Here is a 22,128-nt window from a genome sequence, read left to right on the forward strand (position 1 = left end):
TAACAGGCTAACACGGCGGAACATGGACTGGCCTGAACGAGCAGGGTGCTCTACAGGGCTCCCATTTTCAGAAGTGTTTGCTCCTTAAAAATTGACGATGCTGACTGTAAAAATTATTTAAGAGCACACCTGCTACTTGGGATGCATTAGTGTGCTCCTAAATTTTTCAACTTTCAGAGGAGCACCTCAGCTCCTTGGACAAAATGTTCATGTAGAGCCCTGGTGGGTGTTTTTGATAGAGTTTTGACAGAGACTGCCAATTACACAAAAAAATTGTGTTCCCCTGTCTGGCTTCTGCTGATTGGACAAGATGAGACTGTTTTAGTGTCCTCATGTCTTGCAGCTGCTGATTGGATAAGGTGAGACTGTTTTAGTGTTCTCCTGTATTGCAGCTGCTGATTGGATAAGATAAGCTGTTTTAGTGTCCTCCTGTCCTGCTGCTGCTGATTGGATAAGATGGGTATGACAGTACTCTTGCTCCGGTATAAAACAGCAGGTGAAGAGGACACCTCATCCCTGCACAAAAACAAATTTGTGTATGTGAGTAGGACAAAGGACATGTGTCCCTGCCGTTGAAATATTTTCCTCTGCACAATGATAATGTATTATGATAATTTATGACTCATGTAATCCAGGTGCATCTTTTGGAAGGATGCCATGACTGTAAGAACATTTGTATAACAGCACCAGACCACAGTGGCACAGTGAGTTTAGGTCAAAGTCCTGCACACAGAAACGAAAAACTGGGTCAACTACACGAACGCACGCACACACAGACATACACACACACGCATGCATGCACGTACACATGCACACACAGGCACACACAGACAAACACAGACACATGCACAGGCACTCACACACACAGACAGACACTGACAAACACACACAGACACACACAGACACACACACACACACACACACACACACACACACACGCACAGAGAGATTTGCCTGTGCCCAGAGGATTTGTCTTGCAAACAGTGCAGCTGGCGAACGCGGGACAGAGAGGCGACCCTGATCTGAAAGAGGCTGGACCTGATGATTAAACGAACTGGCGGGAATGTGAAGGTCACCCCCCCCCCACCCCCCACCCCCCGTGGCCTCCCCCCCAACCCCCCCCTCCGCCCCCGCTGTGCCTCTAATTACACTACCTGCTGCCCAGGGCCAGTCTCCTTCAGCGCTGTTAAAAATGGGTCCAACTGGCTCTAATCCCCCAAATTCCTCCGCCCCTGGGCTGTGACATCACACTCCCCGCTGGGGCCTAGTCATCTCTCCCTGGAGCTGAATTTCACTCGCCAAAAAAAACCCCCAAAAACAAAAAACAACCCCCTTTTCCCTCACCCCTTAAGGCAAACTCTGAGCTAAATTATACTGCGGTAGCCCCCCCACTGGACTGTAGCAGAGTGGTTTAGACTTAAATACTTTTACTTTGTATGAAAACGACTCGCATAAACCAAACATCTATATACCACTACAGGTATTCACTATTTGGAGGCAGGGGTTTGTATTGCAGATTTTCTGTGTCTGTCTGTCTTATTTTCGGCTAATCTCCGCGCCCGCTCCTCAGAGGGAGTCCCGCTGACGGGGGGAGGAGGCTCGATAACGCAGCGCTGAAAGCTAAAAGAGAGGAGGGGAAGAAATCGCCATGGCGACACCACGGCCGCCACCGAAATGCCGTCCGTCGCAGGAAACCTGCGCTGGAGTTACAGCGAGGCGACGGCAGGGAGAGAAGAGAAGGGCTGAACCGAGAAAGAGGAAGAGAAACGGTGTGAGAAACGGACAGATAAACATCAGCGAAAGAGAAGAAAAGAGGGTGCGGGGGTGGGGGGGGGGTCACGCGCCCTGGGTAAACAGCGCCGCAGGTGTCCGCGGTGTTTACAAAAGCGTCGGCGCGCGGTAAAATGATTATGTGATGATTTCTGCGGCTGCCCCCCCCGCCCCAGTCAATGAGCTGTAAACACCCCGCCATTTAATGAGCTTATATTAGCCGAAGCTGCATCCACTCCTGTTATCTATGGTCTGGAACAGTGACAGCCCATCATGGACACCTCTTCATCACTGACAACGAAAAGGCCTCCAATGTTAGCATGGGGGGGGGGGGGGCAAGGGGGGGGAACAGCATCGCTCTGTGTTTCTGTGTGTCTGTGAATGCACAGTGGAGCGCTCACTGGGACTACAGGGTCACAGGCTGGGGGTGAACCCCTCATAAGTGAAGGCATTCCAACATCAGAGCAGGAAAAAAAAACTCTGAAATAACCTCAGCTGATTGGCTGGAGGTCCCGAGAAAGTTGAGCAGGAAGTTTACATGGTTTGCACTTCAGGGATCAGGCAGCGTGAATTCTGTACCAGTTCTGGACCGGGTCAGGACCAGGTCAGGGCTGGGTCAGGACCTCTTTTCCCCCCAGTGAGAGGGCTTAGCTGCTCTTTCCACAATTCACACTGACTGGTTCCTAATGAAGCTAAAGTGAGGTCCTCTTTTAGTGCATCACTACACTTCACCTGCAACACACACAAACGCACATAAACATACACACACACTCACACAAACATACACAAACACCCACACACACACACACACATACACACACACGCACATACACACACACTCACACAAACATACACAAACACCCGCACACACAAACACACATACACACACACGCACATAAACATACACACACACTCACACAAACATACACAAACACCCACACACACACACACAAACACACATACACACACGCACATAAACATACATAAACAAACACACACACACACACATACACACAAACGCACATAAACATACACAAACACACATACACACACACACAAACACCCACACACACACACAAACACACATACACACACACGCACACACGCACATAAACATACATAAACAAACACTCACACACAAACATACACAAACACAGAAACACACACACACACACACATTCACACAGAAACACACACACACACACACACAAACAGGATAAGTACATCTCTATATGCCTGCATGTGACACACAGCTCTACAAGATCCCTCAGGTCTGCAGAGAGCTGGGAGAAACAGTGAGGGACATGTGGGTCTGCTGCTCACAAATAAAGCATTAAAGCCACTCAAATCCCACAACAGCTGCAACTCGGGATTGGGTTACAACATCCTGCTGGTTCCACATTTCATGAAGGCACTCTATTTAGAAGCTCTTTATTCACCTGTACGCACCTGAAAACGGCAACAACCTGGAGTGAGGCCTGAGTGCTACCAAGCGCAACCGCAACCCCGAGAAAAGTTTCAACGGAGGCAAAAAGGAGGGAAACAGAAGCACTCTGTGTTTAACGGTGCCCGTCACAATGGGCAGACAATTCCAGAGAAACCTGCCAACAGCACGCCCAACCGTCTGTGCCAAGAGGTCACAATCCACACACCCAGGCCTGCGTGGAATGCCAGACATTCACCATTCCTCCGGTGAACACCTGTCACCTCCAATCACCTCCTCGGATCAAATCTCCCAAATGTACTCAGACAAGGTTCCCACGGTGTGCAGAACCCTTCCGCTTTGCCACGGCCAATCGACATCAGCCAGCGCCGGCGCCGTCCAATCGCGTTCCCGAGCTCGGTGGACCGTCGCATTCCACGGGAAGTCAAGCCGTTGCTAACGTCCTACACAAGATCCGGTGCGATACAGCGTAAAAAAAGAAGGCACTGGGGGGAAAACCCCCCACCAGTATACACATGACTCAGACAGTGCCTTTGACCTTTGACCTCTGACCTGGACCTACGTAGATCAGGACACAACGCACCTGCCGAACCGGGGGCCTAATCGAGCAGGACAGGGATAAGTTGGTTCCTGTGAATTTTGTCCATCTCAAAAGCTCTGCGTGTGTAACAGTAACCTCTAACCATAGAGTTTCCATGTAGCTCACATTGATTATTTTATAGATGTCGATTGCAATCTGCTGCCCAATGGGACTGTGGGACTGGACACCCTCCCGCTGCACTGTAGTTTGCACGAGGAACAGCGACTAAGAGAGCGAACGAAGAATTGGAACACGGGGAGCAGATCACGAGGCATAGCTCACCTGTTATTCATTCATTCTGCCACACATGCTTTTTTTTTTTTTTTTGTTCAGTTTCAGGCCAAACCAGAAAATCATAACGTACGATCCTCAGACAGGTTTCGACCAACCAACGCAACCAGATGGGCAAACACAGCGAGAGAAAGAGACGCTGTTTCAGTGCTTTTCCATCGTCAGCGAACACACACACACGCACGCGCGCGCGCACGCACGCACGCACGCACGCACGCACGCACGCACGCACGCACGCACGCACGCACGCACGCACGCACGCACGCACGCACGCACACACACACACACACACACACACACACACACACACACACACACACACACACACACACACACACACACACACACACACACACACACACACACACACACACACACACACACACACACACACACACACACACACACACACTCACACACACACACACACACACACACACACACACACACACACAGGCGCCTTTGAAAACAAAGATCTCCGGTCTCGCTAAATGAAATAAGTCGGACGTGTCGGTGTACGACAGGTTTTCGGAGCGGGAGTGCAGGCCAGGTGTCGCTGGTGGTTCCAGTGGCAGGTGCTCACGTTTCACCTGCTGCCATCGGCTCAGCCCCGGCTGACGTGACTCATTTCCATATCTGCAAAAGCCTTTCACTGGGGAAACTATTTTAAAAAGGAAGGAACAAAGCCTCCTCCAGCACGAAGCAGGAAATGTCAGGTAGGCCAGCAGGTAGGCAGTTAGACAGTTAGGTAGGCAGGCAGTTAGACAGGTAGGCAGGCAGACAGACAGACAGACAGACAGGCAGGCAGGCAGGCATGCAGGTAGGCAGGCAGACAGGCAGGCAGGCAGGTAGGTGGATAGACAGGTAGGTATGTAGGCAGGCAGGCAGGCAGTTAGGCAGGTAGGTAGGCAGGCAGATAGACAGGCAGGCAGGTAGGTAGGCAGGCAGATAGACAGGCAGGCAGGTAAGCAGGTAGGCAGGCAGATAGACAGGCAGGTAGATAGGCAGACAGGCAGGTAGGCAGGCAGGTAGACAGGCAGACAGTTAGGCAGGTAAGCAGGTAAGCAGGCAGGCAGGCAGGCAGGCAGGTAGACAGGCAGACAGGCAGGCAGGTAGGCAGGTAAGCAGGTAGGCAGGTAGGCAGATAAGCAGGTAGGCAGGTAGGTAGGCAGGTAGGTAGGTAAGCAGGTAGGCAGGTAGGCAGATAAGCAGGTAGGCAGGTAGGCAGGCAGGTAGGCAGGTAAGCAGGTAGGCAGGGCATTTTCGTGGAAATTTAAAAGGACTATCAAACATCACCTGGAGCTGGGAGGTGAAAGCACCGTGACGATGCTGAAACTGCTCTAACCGCAGGTGTGGCCGACGGACAGGCTGGGGAAACTCCCACATCCACACAGCAAAAAAACGCCTCTCTCTAAACAAAGCTTTTAGTCCAGTAATGAGACTGAGAGACTTTCTTTCCCCTCTCCCAAGCAGAAAACATTGGCTTGTTTTAAGCTGTTTGACAAGTGAAATTGTCTTAACCCAATGGCAAATATTGATAATGAGTCAAACCGTCTCATCTCACAGGCAATATTTTTCTCTTATTTAGCAAAAAAAGTAATAGAAATAATATTTTAAGTATAAGACTAAAATACTGCCAATTAGATACTCAATATTTGCCAGTGGGGTGAGAAAATTACATTTGTCAAGCGAACTATAACTTAAAACGAGCTAATATCTTCTACTTGAGAGAGGAAAAAAAGAAAAGTTTTTTTTTTTGCACATAGAGCACGCCCCTGCAATTTCCACATTTGGGGAGGACGGAGGCCCCCAAGGCCCCATTTCCATGAAGGGCTGCCCCCACCCCAGCGAGCTCTCGGGGACCGATGTGGAAAAACAGCGCCAAAAAAAAAAAAAACGCCCATTAATAGAAAAAAGGGCGCGTCTCGCACTAAAACCGGCCTCACGGGGTAACCTCTCCTTAATTTTCCACTTAGAAACAGAGGTTGAGAGTGGACACGCCAAACGCAAGACACGCTTGCCAGCCGCCTGATTTTCGACAGGGCGCAGGGTGAGAGCGGACGCGTCGAACGGGAGGTTTCCGTGAGACGCGCACGCGGCGGGCACACCGGGGTACCTGGCCGCCAGGTGTGGGTGGCGTAACGTTGGCAGCTCCAGGTGCTCAAAATGGCGGACACCTTTTTTTTTTGTTTTCTGTTCCGTCGTGCTGTTCTTTCTGGAGGTCCATCACGCAAGACAGCTGCCTTCCTTGTAACCCGAGCAACGAGTGACACGTCCCGCCAGAGGTCCGGCAGGCGGTAGTGTAGAATAACGGATAGGGAACCGGGCTTGTAACCCAAAGGTTGCAGGTTTGATTCCCAGGTAGGATGGCTTAAACAAGCCACTTAACCTAAATTGCTTTTGGTTTACATCCAGCTGTTTACGTGGATAATGTGCAAAAATGCAAAGGCTGTGTAGAGGCCTCAGACCATTTCATAGCAGTGTGGACTGCGTTGCATCCTTGTCCACTGCCAACACGCTCAGCGAGTGTCATAACTATGGTTCACAACACCAGGGGCACATCACTCCGAAACTTCAACAATGTCATATTGTCTCTTTGCAATGCTATTTTGTTCAGACAAGCATTGTAACTGCCACACAATGGCTCTATATATTACCTCTATTCTGTGTGGTGAATTCAGTAGAGTAAATCGTTGTCAGAGGTGGAAAATCCAGGCTCAGAACGTGGAAGTTCTTCCCGGTTTTTTTGTTCCGATCACCAGGGTTTGCTAATTAGGAACAATTCTTCAGCCAGGAGGCAGAACCAATTAGTGAAATCAGCTGGACTGAGTTCACGGATGGAAAAAAAAGACGCTTGGCAGGACTTTCACTTTCTGACCCCTGGACTTTCCACTTCTACTCACTGTCAGTGATACTGAGAAGTTGGTTGTCAAATTAGTTATCGTTCGGTAGGACACAGTACATTTGCGTGTGCACGTGAGAGTGCGCTTGCACGTGTCAATGTGTTTGAGAGCAACTGCGCGTGTGTGTGTGTGTGTGTGTATGTGTGTCGCTTAGACCTCTGTCGCAGGCTGCCATATGTGCAGGACTGCGCTCCTGCCAGCGAACACACAGAGGAGTACTGTTCGCACCCCTTCGGCGATAAAGTTTCAGGACCAGGACAAGACCTCCGGGTCCGGTTTCCTCCAAAACAACGCCCGACAATAGTGTCATTTTTGTTCCCACTTTAAATTAAACATACAGGAGTCATTAGGCTGAAAGGAGCTCGCTGCATTATTTAATGGACTTTAATGGGGCAGACTGCATTCCTGCGTTTATATAAAATATATACTTTTTTTTTTTAATTGGCAACACCTGCGTCGGCAAGTCTTTTCATTTCGCGATATGTATGTGACATGTTATAAGTATGCGCAACTCATAACTGATGGCAAAATTCAGAACATGCCGTCATACCACTGCCTAGAAAGACTGACAAGTTATCCTACACTCATGAGGTTATGTAATCTAGGCTTACGCGGTAAAAAGCTAATTTTGCTCCTATTTTTTCATCCACACATTTGAGATCCGTAGCCTAATGTGTTCAAGGCAGGATTCAGATATTTCTGACGCTCTATCGCGTAAACAAATGCAATTCGTCTTCAATTGTCCTATTCAAGATCTGTTACGACTACATAAAGAATTTGAAAAACTTTAGAAACTGTGGCATGCATCCCGAAGCCTGAAAAAAATCTATAATTCTGAAACCGTGTAGGCTCACACAAGATTGAAAGGTTTGATAAGAAAATAGGCTATGCAAATTGCTGTCAGAACAAAATGTTGACAACATGAACAAACTCCTCAAGTCCTTAGTTTGGAGAAAAAACCTGCTGTTATTTTCTATCCTACATTATAAATGGTAGGCTATGGGTTCTTTGAACGGTAGAAAAAATTAATATTTTGTTCAACAATATTTACATTTTTTTCCAGTATTTCCACAAACAGCTACAAGTTATCTAAAAACCATCCAAACATATCTGCCTATTCACCGTTCCGTAAAATACTGAATTAGATCTCAGTCATAGTAGCCAACCTTCATTATAAATACAGCTGTTTTGCACGATCTGTCAAAAGGAGTCAAAGCTATTAAGTCACTTCTGTATACACGTTTTAACATTAAATTTAATCGTGAAGTAGGTACATGTGTATTTAGCATGCTTACATGTCATAAAGTAATGTTCAGGAATCATATGTACTTATGGCCTGCGTTTTATCTAGTCACACGAGTCGTCTATTAATTCCCTGCTTTTGGTCATTGTGTCGGCGACTGAAATTCCTTGCCACTGAACCGTTGCTGACCGAAACTGTGTCACGTTTATGAGAGTACAGCGATACCAGAAACACCTGACGAGCTTCATAAACATACCTGGTAGTCCCTTTTGGAATTCAACTCTGGCTTTCTTCTCAGCCCCGGTCGACTTTCTTCTCAACAGCGAGTCCCTTCGCCTAGCCTACTGAATAACTTTAAGGTTCAAAGCACTTAATGTTCCCTGTAAAAAAAAAATTATCGTAAAAAACACTTGTCCACGAAAACTGTTCACCCGGCACTGCGTTTTCCGCGTACTTCACCCCTTCAGCAAGAAAAACTGCCAAGGTAACCGAGTTACCGCTGAACCAATCAGCAAGTGACTGGGCGGAGTCTACAATGTAAAAAAAAAATGTATGCGGGTAGAGCTGGAAGCGTCGCAAAGTTGGTCCATGTACGGATATCTGAGCGCTCAGATGGAACTGTGTTCCATTCCTTGCGCGCACATGACTAATTATTACACTGAAGTGTACCAACAATTTGTCGGCGGTAGTTTATTTTGTCTGTTTGTTTTTGTTGTTGTTGTTGTTTTACAATTCCCTACCCAGAGGCCAGTTACCACGTGGATGAAGGTCATGGAACAGGTTTGAGGACGACTCCTCATATTTTTGCCATAATAAAGATTTCAGAGCAATTTACGACCTTAAGCGCTAGCTTCGGTGTTTGGCCATTTGAAAATAAAACCGTTGGTTCAGTAGTGCTGTAGGCTATAGTGCTGATAGGAGTGTTTAGGGATCACTCCGTGGTCTGGGATCTTGCAACCACTTGTTCCACTGATGTGGAAATTGATGCTGTCCATTAACAACATGCCGCTAACCTTCACAATGACTTTAAGGGATAAGAAATAAGCATAACACAAGCAAGTTGGTATAAACAAAATGAGTGATTCCAATTAATTCCAGTACTTCAAAAGGAAAGTTCTAGTGGTTGAAAATTCATTCGCTCTCTCAACATAAGGAAAACGTTTTAATTTAACAATTGTACAATTGTGACCCTTAGACATGCATCTGAGCATTGCAAAAGGGTTAATATTCCGTGAACAACACAAGCAGGAATTGGAACTACAGTACGTAATTCATTTTAAGGACCTTTGTACACCAGAGCTATATAAACTACTTTGAATACTTTTGCTGCAGTAATGCGCGGCCCCAGTTAATCACAGACTTTAATGCCAGTAAGCAGGCAGCGCTGTTTAACCACTTCAAGAGAAACAGCATTTTTACGCTTTTCCTGGCCATCCACAGTCTACGGTGCCTTCAGATAGTTATCACCCCCCCCACTGATTCACATTGAGCTGTGTTGCAAAATCAAATAATACATTGTTTTCTACTCCTATTTAAGAAACTCTAAAATGCTAAAATAAATATATATATATTTCCAAATGGCATCAGAATTACATTAATAAAAGCGTGAAAATGATTTAATTTATAATAATAATCCTCTGTTAGGCACCTGATGACAGTGTATTCCATTCTGGTCTAACCATGTTGATTCTGAATCCAGCTATGTTCAACTGCATGACCGCAAATCAATCCTAGTGAGATACCCCACACTCTAACAACACACACACCACACCACACACACACCCACACACCCACACCCACACACCCACACCACCCACCACACACAAGCGCTGAATTTATTGCATTGGTTAAGGTGTAAAAACATTTCCATGCATTAAAATCTTAAGGGGGGCTCACAGGACAAAATGTGACAATGTTCTGAGTGGTGGTGGTGTGGGGGGGTGGGGGTGGGGGTTTGGTCTGTGTCTGGTATGATGTATAAAGACCATTTCAAAAGGGAATTATTTCATAATGTCTGAAACGACCAACACTGAATACAATCAGGGCATTATAATTCATACTGATATTTTAGGTACCAATGCATATGCTCTATTCTCTGTAATTCTGATTAAAATATTAGGTCACAATGACTATGAGGCAAGCTATTATATTTACACAGTGCCATGAAGACTTTGCAGTGCAGCAAAGATGCACAGACGTAGCCCGCAACCACAACAGACCTGCAGAGCTCAGCTCAGTCCACAAGGTGGCAGCTAAACGCACCACAGAGCCAAATGAGCTTTCCAACATCAATGTTTATTTTACAAAAGTTTTTTTTCTAAATTAGTCCTGTAAACCGTTATTTAGCTTCAAAGATGCAGCTCTCCAAAGACAGATCAAGAATAAACAATTTTAAATGAACTTCTTGACACAAACAGACACTGGGGATAATCCCTGACCTTAACAGAGCTTTCACACATTAACTGCCAAACGGGAAGTCTCAACACGTTTCTCTTTTTCATTTCACCTGCTCTTTATGAACACTATCAAGCATTTGAGTTTGCCTCTCAGGCACACATCCTCCAAAACAAACTGCAATTTAAACAACTTCCTTTTTTTCCCCTAACAAATGATCTATTTATGCAGCTCAATATTTTATTCAACAAGTAACATTTTCCAAGAATAGAACAGCAGCACCGCATCTAGAATTTGAAATGACAGCTTCCTTTCGTTGTTGCACCTCACTGGCACTAATTTCTCATTTGGGGGTCCATGGACCCTGCGGACAGCGTGTAAAGAGCCTCGTCCAGCACGAAAAGCAGGAAATATGTCCACAGCGTCCATTAGCTGTGAGTGTGATTCCATTCAAAATTCTATTCATAAATCAAAATGGCCCATCAGTGAATTGCATTGTAGGCCTATGGGTGATGCTGAAGTCCTCCTATTAATAGCGGCAAAAAAATAAATATATAAAATACAATCCAGTAATGGACTGATAGATGATCTTGAGAGGAGCATACATATATATATATATATATATACTTATAATTTATATAATATTATATTTATATTTTATATTATATTCCCATTGATAGGTCAATCACCCAAAGTAAGATTTAGCATTAGAACAGCAAAGCTAAATTAAACAATAAGAATGAAAAGCAACATAATATTAGTATTATTATTATTGTAAAGCATATTTAGTATCAATTCTGCAAGAATCGCTGATCTCCTTTATTTAATCTCATCTTCTAAATGGGAGGTACCCAAGTAATGCAGAGAATTCCACTTCTTCTTAATATTAAGCTGCTGTAACGATTTCATGAATTTTTCAATGAATTGGAATAACATATTTGTTTTGAAATTTGTATTGTGTCCTCCACAGATTAAAACAATGTAGATTAAAGCACTGCTCTTGGCGTACAAAATTATTTGTGTCTTTTCGCCATCTAGTGGTGCGATGAAGGTACTGCCAGTACTGTGGAGGAGCCGATCCCTGTGATGACAGGGAGATGGCACCATTTTAAGGGCTGCCGACAAAACCTGAAGTAGTTCTGTGATTCACTAAAATCTGTTACAACTGTATTTTCCCTGCTTAAATAGAACCACAGCATGATTAATCACAGTGTTGTGCATGCCAAGCACAGTCCCAAACAACTAAATCCAAATTTACTTACAGCATCAGCCAAAATCACCCATTTCTAAAAGAGTGGCACCTGCCATTTATTTATAAATACTCCATGATAATTCAAAAAAGCAAAACTTAGAGGACAGGCCAATGATTTTAAAGTACTGCAACTTAAAACACTTAAAAAAAAACAACTACATTTCAAGACTCTTTTGTCATGAAATGTCAGATCCAATAGAAACAGTTTCTTTATGAATACACACTGTGAGAGAGACCACCTCGAAACGTAACGGTTTGTTTTATTCTCAATACAACAAAATACAAAGAATATACAGGACAGACTGAGAAACCCCCTTAATTACAAGTTAATACTCACTTCACAAGAATGGATTTCATTTACATGTTATTCCAAGAAAATAAAATGACTTGAAAGATGAACGAGTACCATTGTTAATCCTCCACAATTATACTTTTATGTTAAAAAATAATCCAGTTCCGACTCTTCAACTGGAAGCCCCGAGGTCGCTTAAGACTATCGTAAGAAGAGAACAGCCTACAAACGTCTACAACTGTTGGATACATATAACATTGCCCCGTTCAAAGTGTTTTTTAATGTTTGATTGAAAAGGCATCTAGGCTGGAACTGCAAGAAAAACCCCAGGGTAAGTGTTCAGTTGGACATGCTTTTCTAAATCAGGCTTGTTCGACCCCCAGACTTGGTTGCGTTTGGTATGCGAAACCCACGACCCCCGAAGGTCAATTTTTAAAATACTTGACCCCCCCCCCCCCCCCCCCCTCAATGAAAACACTATAGTTCAATCCCTGATCAGCTACGTATTAAATGATAGACGTCAAATTTCATTTTCTTCATAAAGCATCCTTGGGTTCCCATTAAACAGCATGGAAATTTTTCAACATGGAGTTATGGACTAAAGTTGTATGAATCGGATTTATGGATAACCATATACACAATTATTTTCCAGCTTCACTTGATTTGATCAACAATACCCATTTCCAGAGAATCCTCTCCATACCATATATAAAATAGAACATCTATACTTCATCAAAGCACGTCAGTGATGATTATGATGACAACACTGAAGCAAGAAAGGCAAATAAAAATACAGTAAAAACAAAGTGATCCTACCCAAACATTTCTTATACATAGGTTTAAATCCAACATCTTCGGTGGGAGGGACTTAAAATAAAACTTTAAAAAAAGGAAATTGTGTGTATATAATATATTCAACTGTTATTTACAAGATATTCATAATATAAATGTTGAACTGCATTTAAAAATTGGTCCTAAAAGAAATATATTTATTTACATTTTTTACATGGTTGCACTTAAATAAAAAACATGCAAGTGTTATGTCTTTCCGTGGGATGTTAAAATGTTATTCTTACCCTGGATTTGTGCACTATGATAAAGTTTATATCTGACAATAAACAAGCTCATAGCCCTGAAATGAAAGCCAACAAAATGGCAATATATATCAAAAAGCTCTATTTCAAGGAGGAGACTGTAAAATAAATAAAAAATGTATAAATCCCAACAGTAATGTATATTTTCCCATGTCCTTGTGTCCATCTTGATACTCAATCAAGACATTCACATTTGCACTTAAATTACACCAGTGTATAAATAAATTAAAATTTGAAGAGGATGAACAACATAAAAGCAACTTACAACACGTCAAAAGTGGGGATTCCATGAAGAATTTCCTTATAAAGGCTTGATGCAATTTAATTAAACCTGGCAATCCAAACAGGTTCACGAGCACTTTAAATTTTAAAATTCACTTTAAAAACTTTAAATCTCATTGTTGTTCCTTTTCATTTCGAATGGAACCAGATTCTCTGTTTTCTTTCGTGAGAAATGCGGGCATCTCTAGAAACGTAGGCATATCTAAACCAAGATTCCTTTTTTTCAAAAGGCACTCCCAAACAGCATATACTGGCTCACCTGCCTCTTCTGATAGCCATTGGGGAACTGCACCCCCAAATGCAGGGGCTGCTTGCGCACACGAAGCATAACATTGCATTAAGTGTTTCACGAAAAATGTTAACAAGCCTCCATTAACAGCTCAAGCCAAAAAAATCTCCCATGGAAACGCCATTTTTGACCTCCCAGTATTCAAATATAAAAAAAGAAGCCAGGTTTACAAATGATTTCAGAACTAGAAGCATTTTTTATAGGTTTGGTTTAAATAAAGCTGCATAGATTGTTTTTTTTTTTTGTCCTTCAACACTTGAGTGTCAGAAGAAATAACAGTATCCCCAAAAGACAACCAGGGAGCCAATGAAATAAGCTCTAGAACATGAACGCTGTTCGTTTCCAACATAACGCACACAGCAGTTCTCCATTCTCACGAAATACCCATCTCTACTGTCCACGTTTGTGCATGAATGAAACATTAAACTATCTGAGAGAAGCTATAAAAAGGATACGACAGAGGGTTAATTTCAAAGCAGTTTACTACTCCAGTAACACAAACTGCTAAATCTAAAATCTGCAGTATAAATATAATCCATAAATGCCTGTAACTGAATGTCACTGGATGTTCTGACAGCACATTATCCCAAACAAAATAATTTTGAATACACAAAATCACTTTTTACTAAGCTACTTTGGAAACCCCTTAATCCCATCTCTAAAATTTAAATATGACATTTTCATATACAATAGAAATACTTTGCATTTCATAGTATTTATTTCAACCCTGTTATTAAGCCTTCAACGCGTGAAGTTCCAAAACTGATTTTGACAACCCCGTCCTCTAGTATATAAATAAAATCTATTTTGGGTTATGCATTCTGTAAATGGATTAAAATTACTGTTGCTTCCAAATATGATATAAAATATATGTGATTTATCACGTGTATGTTACATTAAATATTAAAATCTTAGACTTAAAATGCGAGTGCATATATACCCTTGATGAAAGGATTTTTTTCTGAGGGCAACTCTGCCTGACTACACTATTAAATACTATTTTTTTTGAGGACAAGGTTTACGTTAGCCTTCCACACCCTGTAATGCCAAATGAGAAATACACAATGGAATATCCATCTAGTGTACACTTCCACAGCAGAGAGAAAGAAAGAGGGGGAAAGAGAAAAGAAGGGGGGAGAGAGAGAGAGAGAGAGAGAAAGAGAGAAAACATAATGCCGGAAAACTACTGATGAAGACACGTTTGCGAGGTCAACTCCAGGACGAGCGGAGAAACGTCGACCGAGAGCCGCGGTACAATTTGAGAGGATACGAAAAGCGCAGTAGAGGCCTCCGGATGCTAGGGGGCGATATGGAGACTCGCTCACAGGCAGAAATACAGTAGTTTGGTGTTCGTGGCTCCAGGTTTTTTTTTTTTTTTTAGTGTCCCAGTGAGGTACAAAAGTTTGGGCAGTTTCTGTGATGAGATCTGTCCCGGGGGGTGGGGAGGGGGGTGGGGAGGGGGGGGATTCCATAAATCAGGCAGACCTGCTTCCAGAGCCATCCGTTGCAGCTAAAACCCCAAAATTCCAGCAAACTGTCCGCTGTACTTTCGAGGTGGTGCTACCCGATCCCTTCCCAAACCCAAACGGTCACATCGTTGAGCTCTGGCTCCCCCTGCTGGGCCCACGGCGAACGCGTTTCTTTTTTTTTTGCAGGAGCACGCGGTGCCCTCGTACTTCAACAGATAGTTCATTTCCTGTATGTCAAATACAAGGCACAAAAAATAGATATATAAAAAACAGAAAGGACAGATCTCAGCTTTAAAGCACCTTTGGTTAAAAAGAGGTACTTTGGTTAAAATAAGCCAAAAAAAAAAATAATAAAATAAGAGAGAAATACGGATTTCATCACACCCTACAAAAACAAAGACGCTTTCGTAGTGTGTTTCTACAAGGGAAAAAAAACTAAAAAAAACAATAAAGCATTGGTATCACACCCAGTAGAAAGATGGCTTTTTTTTTAACGTGACCCAAAAGTACCCGACCGAGGGGAGTGCAGAATGCTGTAATTACTGACTTGCCCCCCGTGACCCCGATCCGATCGCACCCCACCCCCCACCCCACCCTCCCAAAACCTTGCGAACATCATAGGGCTGTTGTTTTTAGTAGTTAGGTTCCTCTTCATTTGTTCAGTGTTTTTTGGCAAGCTGACGGTGAAACGGACACAGTGTTATGGATACGCCGGCGGCGGACGAGCTTCCGCGGGGCGGGGGGTGGGGGGGGGGGGACGCGGACGGCGGACTCTGGACTCTGGAGAGCGGAGGCCAGCGGGCTCTCAGGGAGTGAGCTTAGCGTCCAGCCGCAGCCAGTGGAGCCCCTGTCGCGTGTAGCGCACCAGTTCCGTCATGCTGCTGGTGTTGAAGATGAGAGGAGTCATCACCTTGTCCAGTTCCGTGAAGAAGTCTGAGAGAGAACACACACACACACACACCACAGAGGTTACACATCAGCCTGGTCCTGCAAGATGCTCAGTCTAAACGTCAGAAAAAAACACTGGGTGTGCTGTGTAGCGTTTTTGGGAAATCAAAGGTTGCAGGTACAAATCCTGGCTTCAAAAACAGAATGTGTGAGAATTTTACCCATATTATTTTAATAAGGACACAAAGACCCCACAAAGCACATGCAGAGTCCCCACAAAGCATACAGTCCCCATAAAAAACACACAGATTCCCCACATAGGATACATATGCACACAGTCCCCACAAAAGACACACACACACACAGTCCCCACAAAGGAAACACACACATTCCCCATAAAGGACACACACACATTCCCCACAAAGGACACACAGGGTCCCCATAAACCACACAACCACAGAGTCCTCGCGCCAGTTACCTTTCTGCTCTCTGGCCAGCTGCTCGGCTTGGTCCCACACCTCCGTGGCGTACAGGAAGTTGGAGGTGACCTGGACGTAGCTGGCCGCCATCTGGTGTATGCGCTGGGGGATGGTGACGGAGGAGGCGCTGCTGGGGTTGGAGGTGCCGGAGGAGTAGCTCCCTGCGTTGCCGGGCGACAGCTTGGGAGAGACGGGGGAGGGCATGCCCGCCGTTTTACTGTAGGGGGGGGGGGGGGGGGGGAGAAGATGCACACTGATTAGGACAACGGGCCCCCGTCCAGGAATAAATCTGGGTGCCCACGCTTACCTACAGCACCAATTAATGTCCTTAAAAGGCTTCACTGCCCCAAATAAAATGACTTCGTACAGGAGGAAATATCATTAACATTGCATGCGATCAGTAAAGTAGTATAAAAGGGGCCTTGGTATCCCTGAAAGCAAATGTCTTCACAGGATCACCTCAGTAAATTTGAATTCCCAAATCAAAGATCTAAACCAACTTAGAGAAGAAAATCAGTTAGATCAGGGGTCAACTGTACCAATTAATTACACAACTGTGAAAGAAAAATGAAAACAACTTACCTCCCCATTCCTGGAGAAGGGGCTTGTGTATTACTTAAGGAATTCTAGAAAAATAAAATTGGGGGTGGGGAAGGGAGGGAAGAAGTGGTTAACATTTTTTACAGCAAGAAAAATTCTGCCAAGCGTCTCCATCAGATCAGTAAGACATCCAACGACTCCCGCAGGCAGCATACTGCAGTCTATGAGAGCAGTTCCAGTCCTAGAGGGCTTGCGTGCAATGCTGGATTCTGTGTCTACCAATTACCCTGGCTAAACGAGCTGACTGGAGGTACACACCAACACTGGTTACTCAGATTAGATCACAGCAAAACGTTTACTATAGAGACACAAGAACAGCCTCTGACTGTCATTCATGCGCTTATGAAGAAGTGTAGCTAAAATGTCAGATGCCATACATATGAGGGCTACTTATGGTTGGCATGAAAACCAGAGATGCAGCCCATGTTGTCCACCTCCGTAAATGAGAGTCAGCTGCACAGCGTGCGATGCGTGCTCTGTGGAGCTGCAGGGGAGAGTACCGGCTCGCAAAGGGCTCACCTTCAAGTGTTCTGTGAGGGTTTTGGAATATTTGAGCGCGCTCTCCTTCCGCAGTTTGAAGAGCCGCAGGTAGAGCAGAGACTGACACCGCAAACTGGAGAGAGGGAGGGAGGGAGGGAGAGACCAGAGAGAAAGAGGGAGAGGGGGAGAGAGAAAGAGGGAGCGCAAAAGAGGGGGGACAGAGAGAGAGCGAGAGGGAGGAGAGAGACAGACAGAGAGAGCAATAAAAAAGAAGAAATAGTTGAAGACAGAAACAGAGATACGGAGATGGGGAGGAAGAGATAGAGAGGAAAAAGTGAGAGAGGGAGGGAGAGAAAGAGAGAGAAGGGAGGAAAGAGATAGAGAGAGTGATAAAGAGGAGAGTGTTAAAGAAAGAAACAGAGATACAGAGGTGGGGGAGGAAGAGACAGAGAAAGAGTGAGAGAGGGAGAGGCATTGTTAGCGAGTCACTGTAGAGCACCTCACAGAGGTAATAAAGGTGTGGAGCAGGGAGAGAGGATAACCTACCACAGCACTGCCAGCCTTTTATCGGCCGACGTAGCGTCAGGAGCCATGTAGCTCTTTAGCTTCATAGTGTACCTGCAACACACAGAGCAGCACAAACCGCTACATTACCACACCGTGTGCCGTGCACGTCTGCTACAGCCCAACAGCTACAGCCTCGCTGCTACTCCCTGCACTGCATTACAGCAGAACAAAGCGCTACATTACAACACTGCACAACCATGCACGTCTGCTACGGCCCAACAGCTACACCCTGCACTGCATTACAGCAGAACAAAGCGCTACATTACCATACTGCACAACCATGCACGTCTGCTACAGCCCAACAGCTACAGCCTGTGTGCTACACCCCGACAGCTACAGCCTGTCTGCTACACCCCGACAGCTACAGCCTGTGTGCTACACCCCGACAGCTACAGCCTCGCTGCTACTCCCTGCACTGCATTACAGCAGCACAAAGCGCTACATTACAACACTGCACAACCATGCACGTCTGCTACAGCCCGACAGCTACAGCCTGTCTGCTACACCCCAACAGCTACAGCCCAACAGCTACAGCCTCGCTGCTACACCCCAACAGCTACAGCCTCGCTGCTACACCCCAACAGCTACAGCCTCGCTGCTACTCCCTGCACTGCATTACAGCAGCACAAAGCGCTACATTACAACACTGCACAATCATGCACGTCTGCTACAGCCCGACAGCTACAGCCTGTCTGCTACACCCCCACAGCTATACCCCGACAGCTACAGCCTGTCTGCTACACCCCAACAGCTACAGCCTCGCTGCTACACCCCAACAGCTACAGCCTGTCTGCTACACCCCAACAGCTACACCCTGCACTACACATTACAGCAGAACAAAGCGCTACATTACCACACTGTGCGCCGCGTGCATGTCTGCTACAGCCCAACAGCTACAGCCTGTCTGCTACACCCCCACAGCTACAGCCGACAGCTACAGCCTGTCTGCTACACCCCCACAGCTACAGCCGACAGCTACAGCCTGTCTGCTACACCCCCACAGCTACAGCCTGCACTGCATTACAGGCGTTAAGATTACCAGCCCAGGTTCCCTAACCGCTGCACTACAAAGCCGGGTGAAAAGAGCAGTCTCGCATAGATCAGTGGAAAATAAAAGAGTCCCGTGCTGCTCTCCTGTGCCAGTTCAGCGCGTCGCACAGCGAGCTCAGCAGCGCGTGTGCCTGCGATTTCACTCGCTGTACAGACAGCCGCTCGGTACAGCGAGGTCCTATTTCAGAAATACCGGCTGGGGACAGAAGGCGTTGGAGCACTCGTTCATTCCCGTCACCCCCCCCCCCACCCCCGCGGAGTGTAAGAAGCGGGGGGGTGAGCAGGAGAGCGAGCGGGAGAGTGGGTGGCGGGTGGGCGAGCAGGAGAGCGAGCGGCGGGCGGGCGGGCGGGCGGCTCTTACTTGATGAGCTCCACGGTCTCGGCGTACATGGGGAACGGGGACTTGGCCTCCTGGGCACTCCTCTCCAGGGCGTTCCCGCACTCGATGAAGGACACCACCGCGTCCAGGTAGTACACCGCCTTCTCGAACCTGTCCATCTGCGCCAGAGAGAGCGTCTGTCACGTCAACAGGAGGGGAGGGGCCACACCTCTACCCCCACCCCCCCCAACCCGCCCCCTCATCATTTAGGAGAGCGCTGACCCGTGAGGTTAACCTGCGGTAATGGGCCCATTCTGCCTGCAGACACGTCCTTTTCTCTAATTTACAACACGCCGCAACGGCCTGTAGTGTGACTTTCTAACAGGAACACGGCTGACTGGAGCACGGCCTTCTCAGCTCAGCACCTGGTGCATTGTGGGTAATCAGTCTCCCCCAAACAGGCGCAGACCATTTCAATAAACAATGTGAGACATTCGCACTTATAAATACGGTGCCTCTGTTGGCTGTTTAACCTGAAGGCAGGTGTTTTAACACAACAGACATCAGCACAACGAGCCATTAAAGTTCCATTAGCTTTCCTGCGTTCAAATGGAGATTAAAATCAGACAGCGTTAACCGTGAAGCCTGCAGTCTCATTACCGCCAGCTCAATAGAGCACGGACAAGTTAACACAAAACCCCCAGCGGGTTAAAAAGAAAAAAAAAAAGGCTTCTTGGAACATCTCAATAAACCAAACAGCCAACGTGCGAGGGGCCATTTCCTGTAAGACAGACGGGGTTTTTTATTTTTGTCAATCAGGGTTTGAGATCTCCCTTCCGGCCGGTGGCTGTTTCTTCGCGGCTATCTTTCCAGGGCTCTCACCAGCGCATCTGCGTTGTGCTTTAGCTTCTTGGCCTCCTGTAGGTAGTAGTCAGCCGAGTGGACCCTGAAACGAAGGAGGAGGAGGAGGTCACGCGGTGTCAGTGAGGCGAGGCAGAGCTCTTACGAAGCCGAACCCAAACCCTAACCCTGGTATTCTACCTGCGGGGGCGTCTCCACAGCCTGGCTGAAGCACTAAAACGATAAAATGTGGTTTAACGTGGAGGGAAACCTGTGGCACAAGCAGACAACACTAGACTAACCACAGGGAGTTTTTCCATTGCCACTGTTGCCTTAGGCTTGCTCCTGTGGGGGTTTAGGCCAGGGTTGTCTGTACAGCGTACAGTTGCGACAACTGCTGTAAAAAATGCTATACAAAATAAAATTTGATTGAATATGATGATTGATCACCAGAAATATGTGAAAGTGTCACCCCAAAAGTGTCAGCCACTGGAGCACTAATAGCTCCCCCTTGTGGAGAATCTTGTGTGGGGTGCAGGTTTCTGTTTTAGCTCAGCACAATGACACCTGATTCAAGTGATTAACCAATAGTGGTCTTCAATCAAGACCCTGACCCCGCCCCCTCACCGCCCCCGACCCCTGGCCCCGCCCCTGCTCACCTGTCTTCAAACGCCAGCTTCGATCGCTGCAGCTTCAGGCACTCCGAGGACAGCAGCGGAGCTGGGGGGTGGTTATCCGCGCTCTTCGAGCTCTTCTCCTGTCGTCAAACAAACCGTCTTTAATTTTTTTTTTTTTTAAAAAGAAAAAAAAAACCAGACTGACTGGAACGGGAAATGTCAGTGTGGCAACGTTTGGTCAAAGCACTGCATTCCTAAACTAAATGCGACGGGGGAAAAAAAAACTGCACCAAAAAACAAAAAAAAACAAAAAAAGAGTTGGACCACAACAGTGAACTGTGAGCGTAATGAGAGCTTCAGGCTCCAGTTGCGAGGACGAAAGGAAGGTGGAATTACACCAGTGAAGGAGCTGGCAGAGGGAGCTGCTGGCAGAGGGACAGCCACTGGGTGAGGGGGCTGCTGGCAGAGGGGGCTGCTGGCAGAGGGAGCTGCTGGCAGAGGGAGCTGCTGGCAGACGGACAGCCGTTGGGTGAGGGAGCCGCTGGGTGAGGGACCCGTTGGGTGAGGGACCCGTTGGGTGAGGGGGCCGCTGGGTGAGGGGGCCGCTGGGTGAGGGGGCTGCTGGGTGACGCCGTGACAGACGAGGCCTCTGGGACAGGACACGCAGTCTGGCGTCCGACAGCATCAGTGCTGACCCGCAGCCCCAGAGGGGGGGGGGGGACGTAATCCCAACCCCCTCCTTAGTGGAGCTGGGAGTGAGCGGGGTGTTTGTGAAGCACTGCGCTTTGGTTGTGGGGGGAGTTGTACAGTGATCGCTGTAAGCGGTGGTTTTTTTGTGGCAGCTTTCCCCCTAACTGAAGCTGTGAGTGAGGGGGTGATGTGATGGAGGAGCTTTGTGTTTTTGTTTGTGGGGTGGGGGGGGGGCGGGGGGGGCTGTACAGCGATTGCTGATCAGCGCTGGGGTAAGGTTAACGTTTTTGGGAGG

General features: G+C 46.4%; 2 protein-coding genes across 12 annotated transcripts in view; both read right to left on the reverse strand.

The window, feature by feature from the left end:
* Positions 1-8,727, reverse strand: part of shroom1 (shroom family member 1) — a 31,643-nt gene extending 22,916 nt beyond the window's left edge. For both annotated transcript variants that reach the window (XM_064349876.1, XM_064349874.1), the window contains exon 1: positions 8,488-8,727. The gene's annotated coding sequence lies outside the window, so the exon portion shown is untranslated. The remainder of the gene's footprint in view (positions 1-8,487) is intronic.
* Positions 8,728-12,119: 3,392 nt separating this feature from the next.
* Positions 12,120-22,128, reverse strand: part of aff4 (AF4/FMR2 family, member 4) — a 37,444-nt gene continuing 27,435 nt past the window's right edge. For 8 of the 10 annotated variants that reach the window (XM_064349879.1, XM_064349885.1, XM_064349880.1 and 5 more), the window contains 9 exons: positions 21,186-21,283; positions 20,728-20,760; positions 20,569-20,632; positions 19,729-19,865; positions 18,297-18,368; positions 17,790-17,883; positions 17,253-17,296; positions 16,670-16,887; positions 12,120-16,236 (listed from right to left, as the gene is read on the reverse strand). In XM_064349879.1, the coding sequence (XP_064205949.1) occupies positions 16,109-16,236; positions 16,670-16,887; positions 17,253-17,296; positions 17,790-17,883; positions 18,297-18,368; positions 19,729-19,865; positions 20,569-20,632; positions 20,728-20,760; positions 21,186-21,283 (888 nt within the window). In that variant the 3' untranslated portion in view covers positions 12,120-16,108. The remainder of the gene's footprint in view (positions 16,237-16,669; positions 16,888-17,252; positions 17,297-17,789; positions 17,884-18,296; positions 18,369-19,728; positions 19,866-20,568; positions 20,633-20,727; positions 20,761-21,185; positions 21,284-22,128) is intronic. The other 2 variants (XM_064349882.1, XM_064349881.1) reach the window with 1 other exon arrangement.

Source organism: Anguilla rostrata, chromosome 9 (assembly GCF_018555375.3).
Source record: "Anguilla rostrata isolate EN2019 chromosome 9, ASM1855537v3, whole genome shotgun sequence".
NCBI classification, from domain to species: domain Eukaryota; kingdom Metazoa; phylum Chordata; class Actinopteri; order Anguilliformes; family Anguillidae; genus Anguilla; species Anguilla rostrata.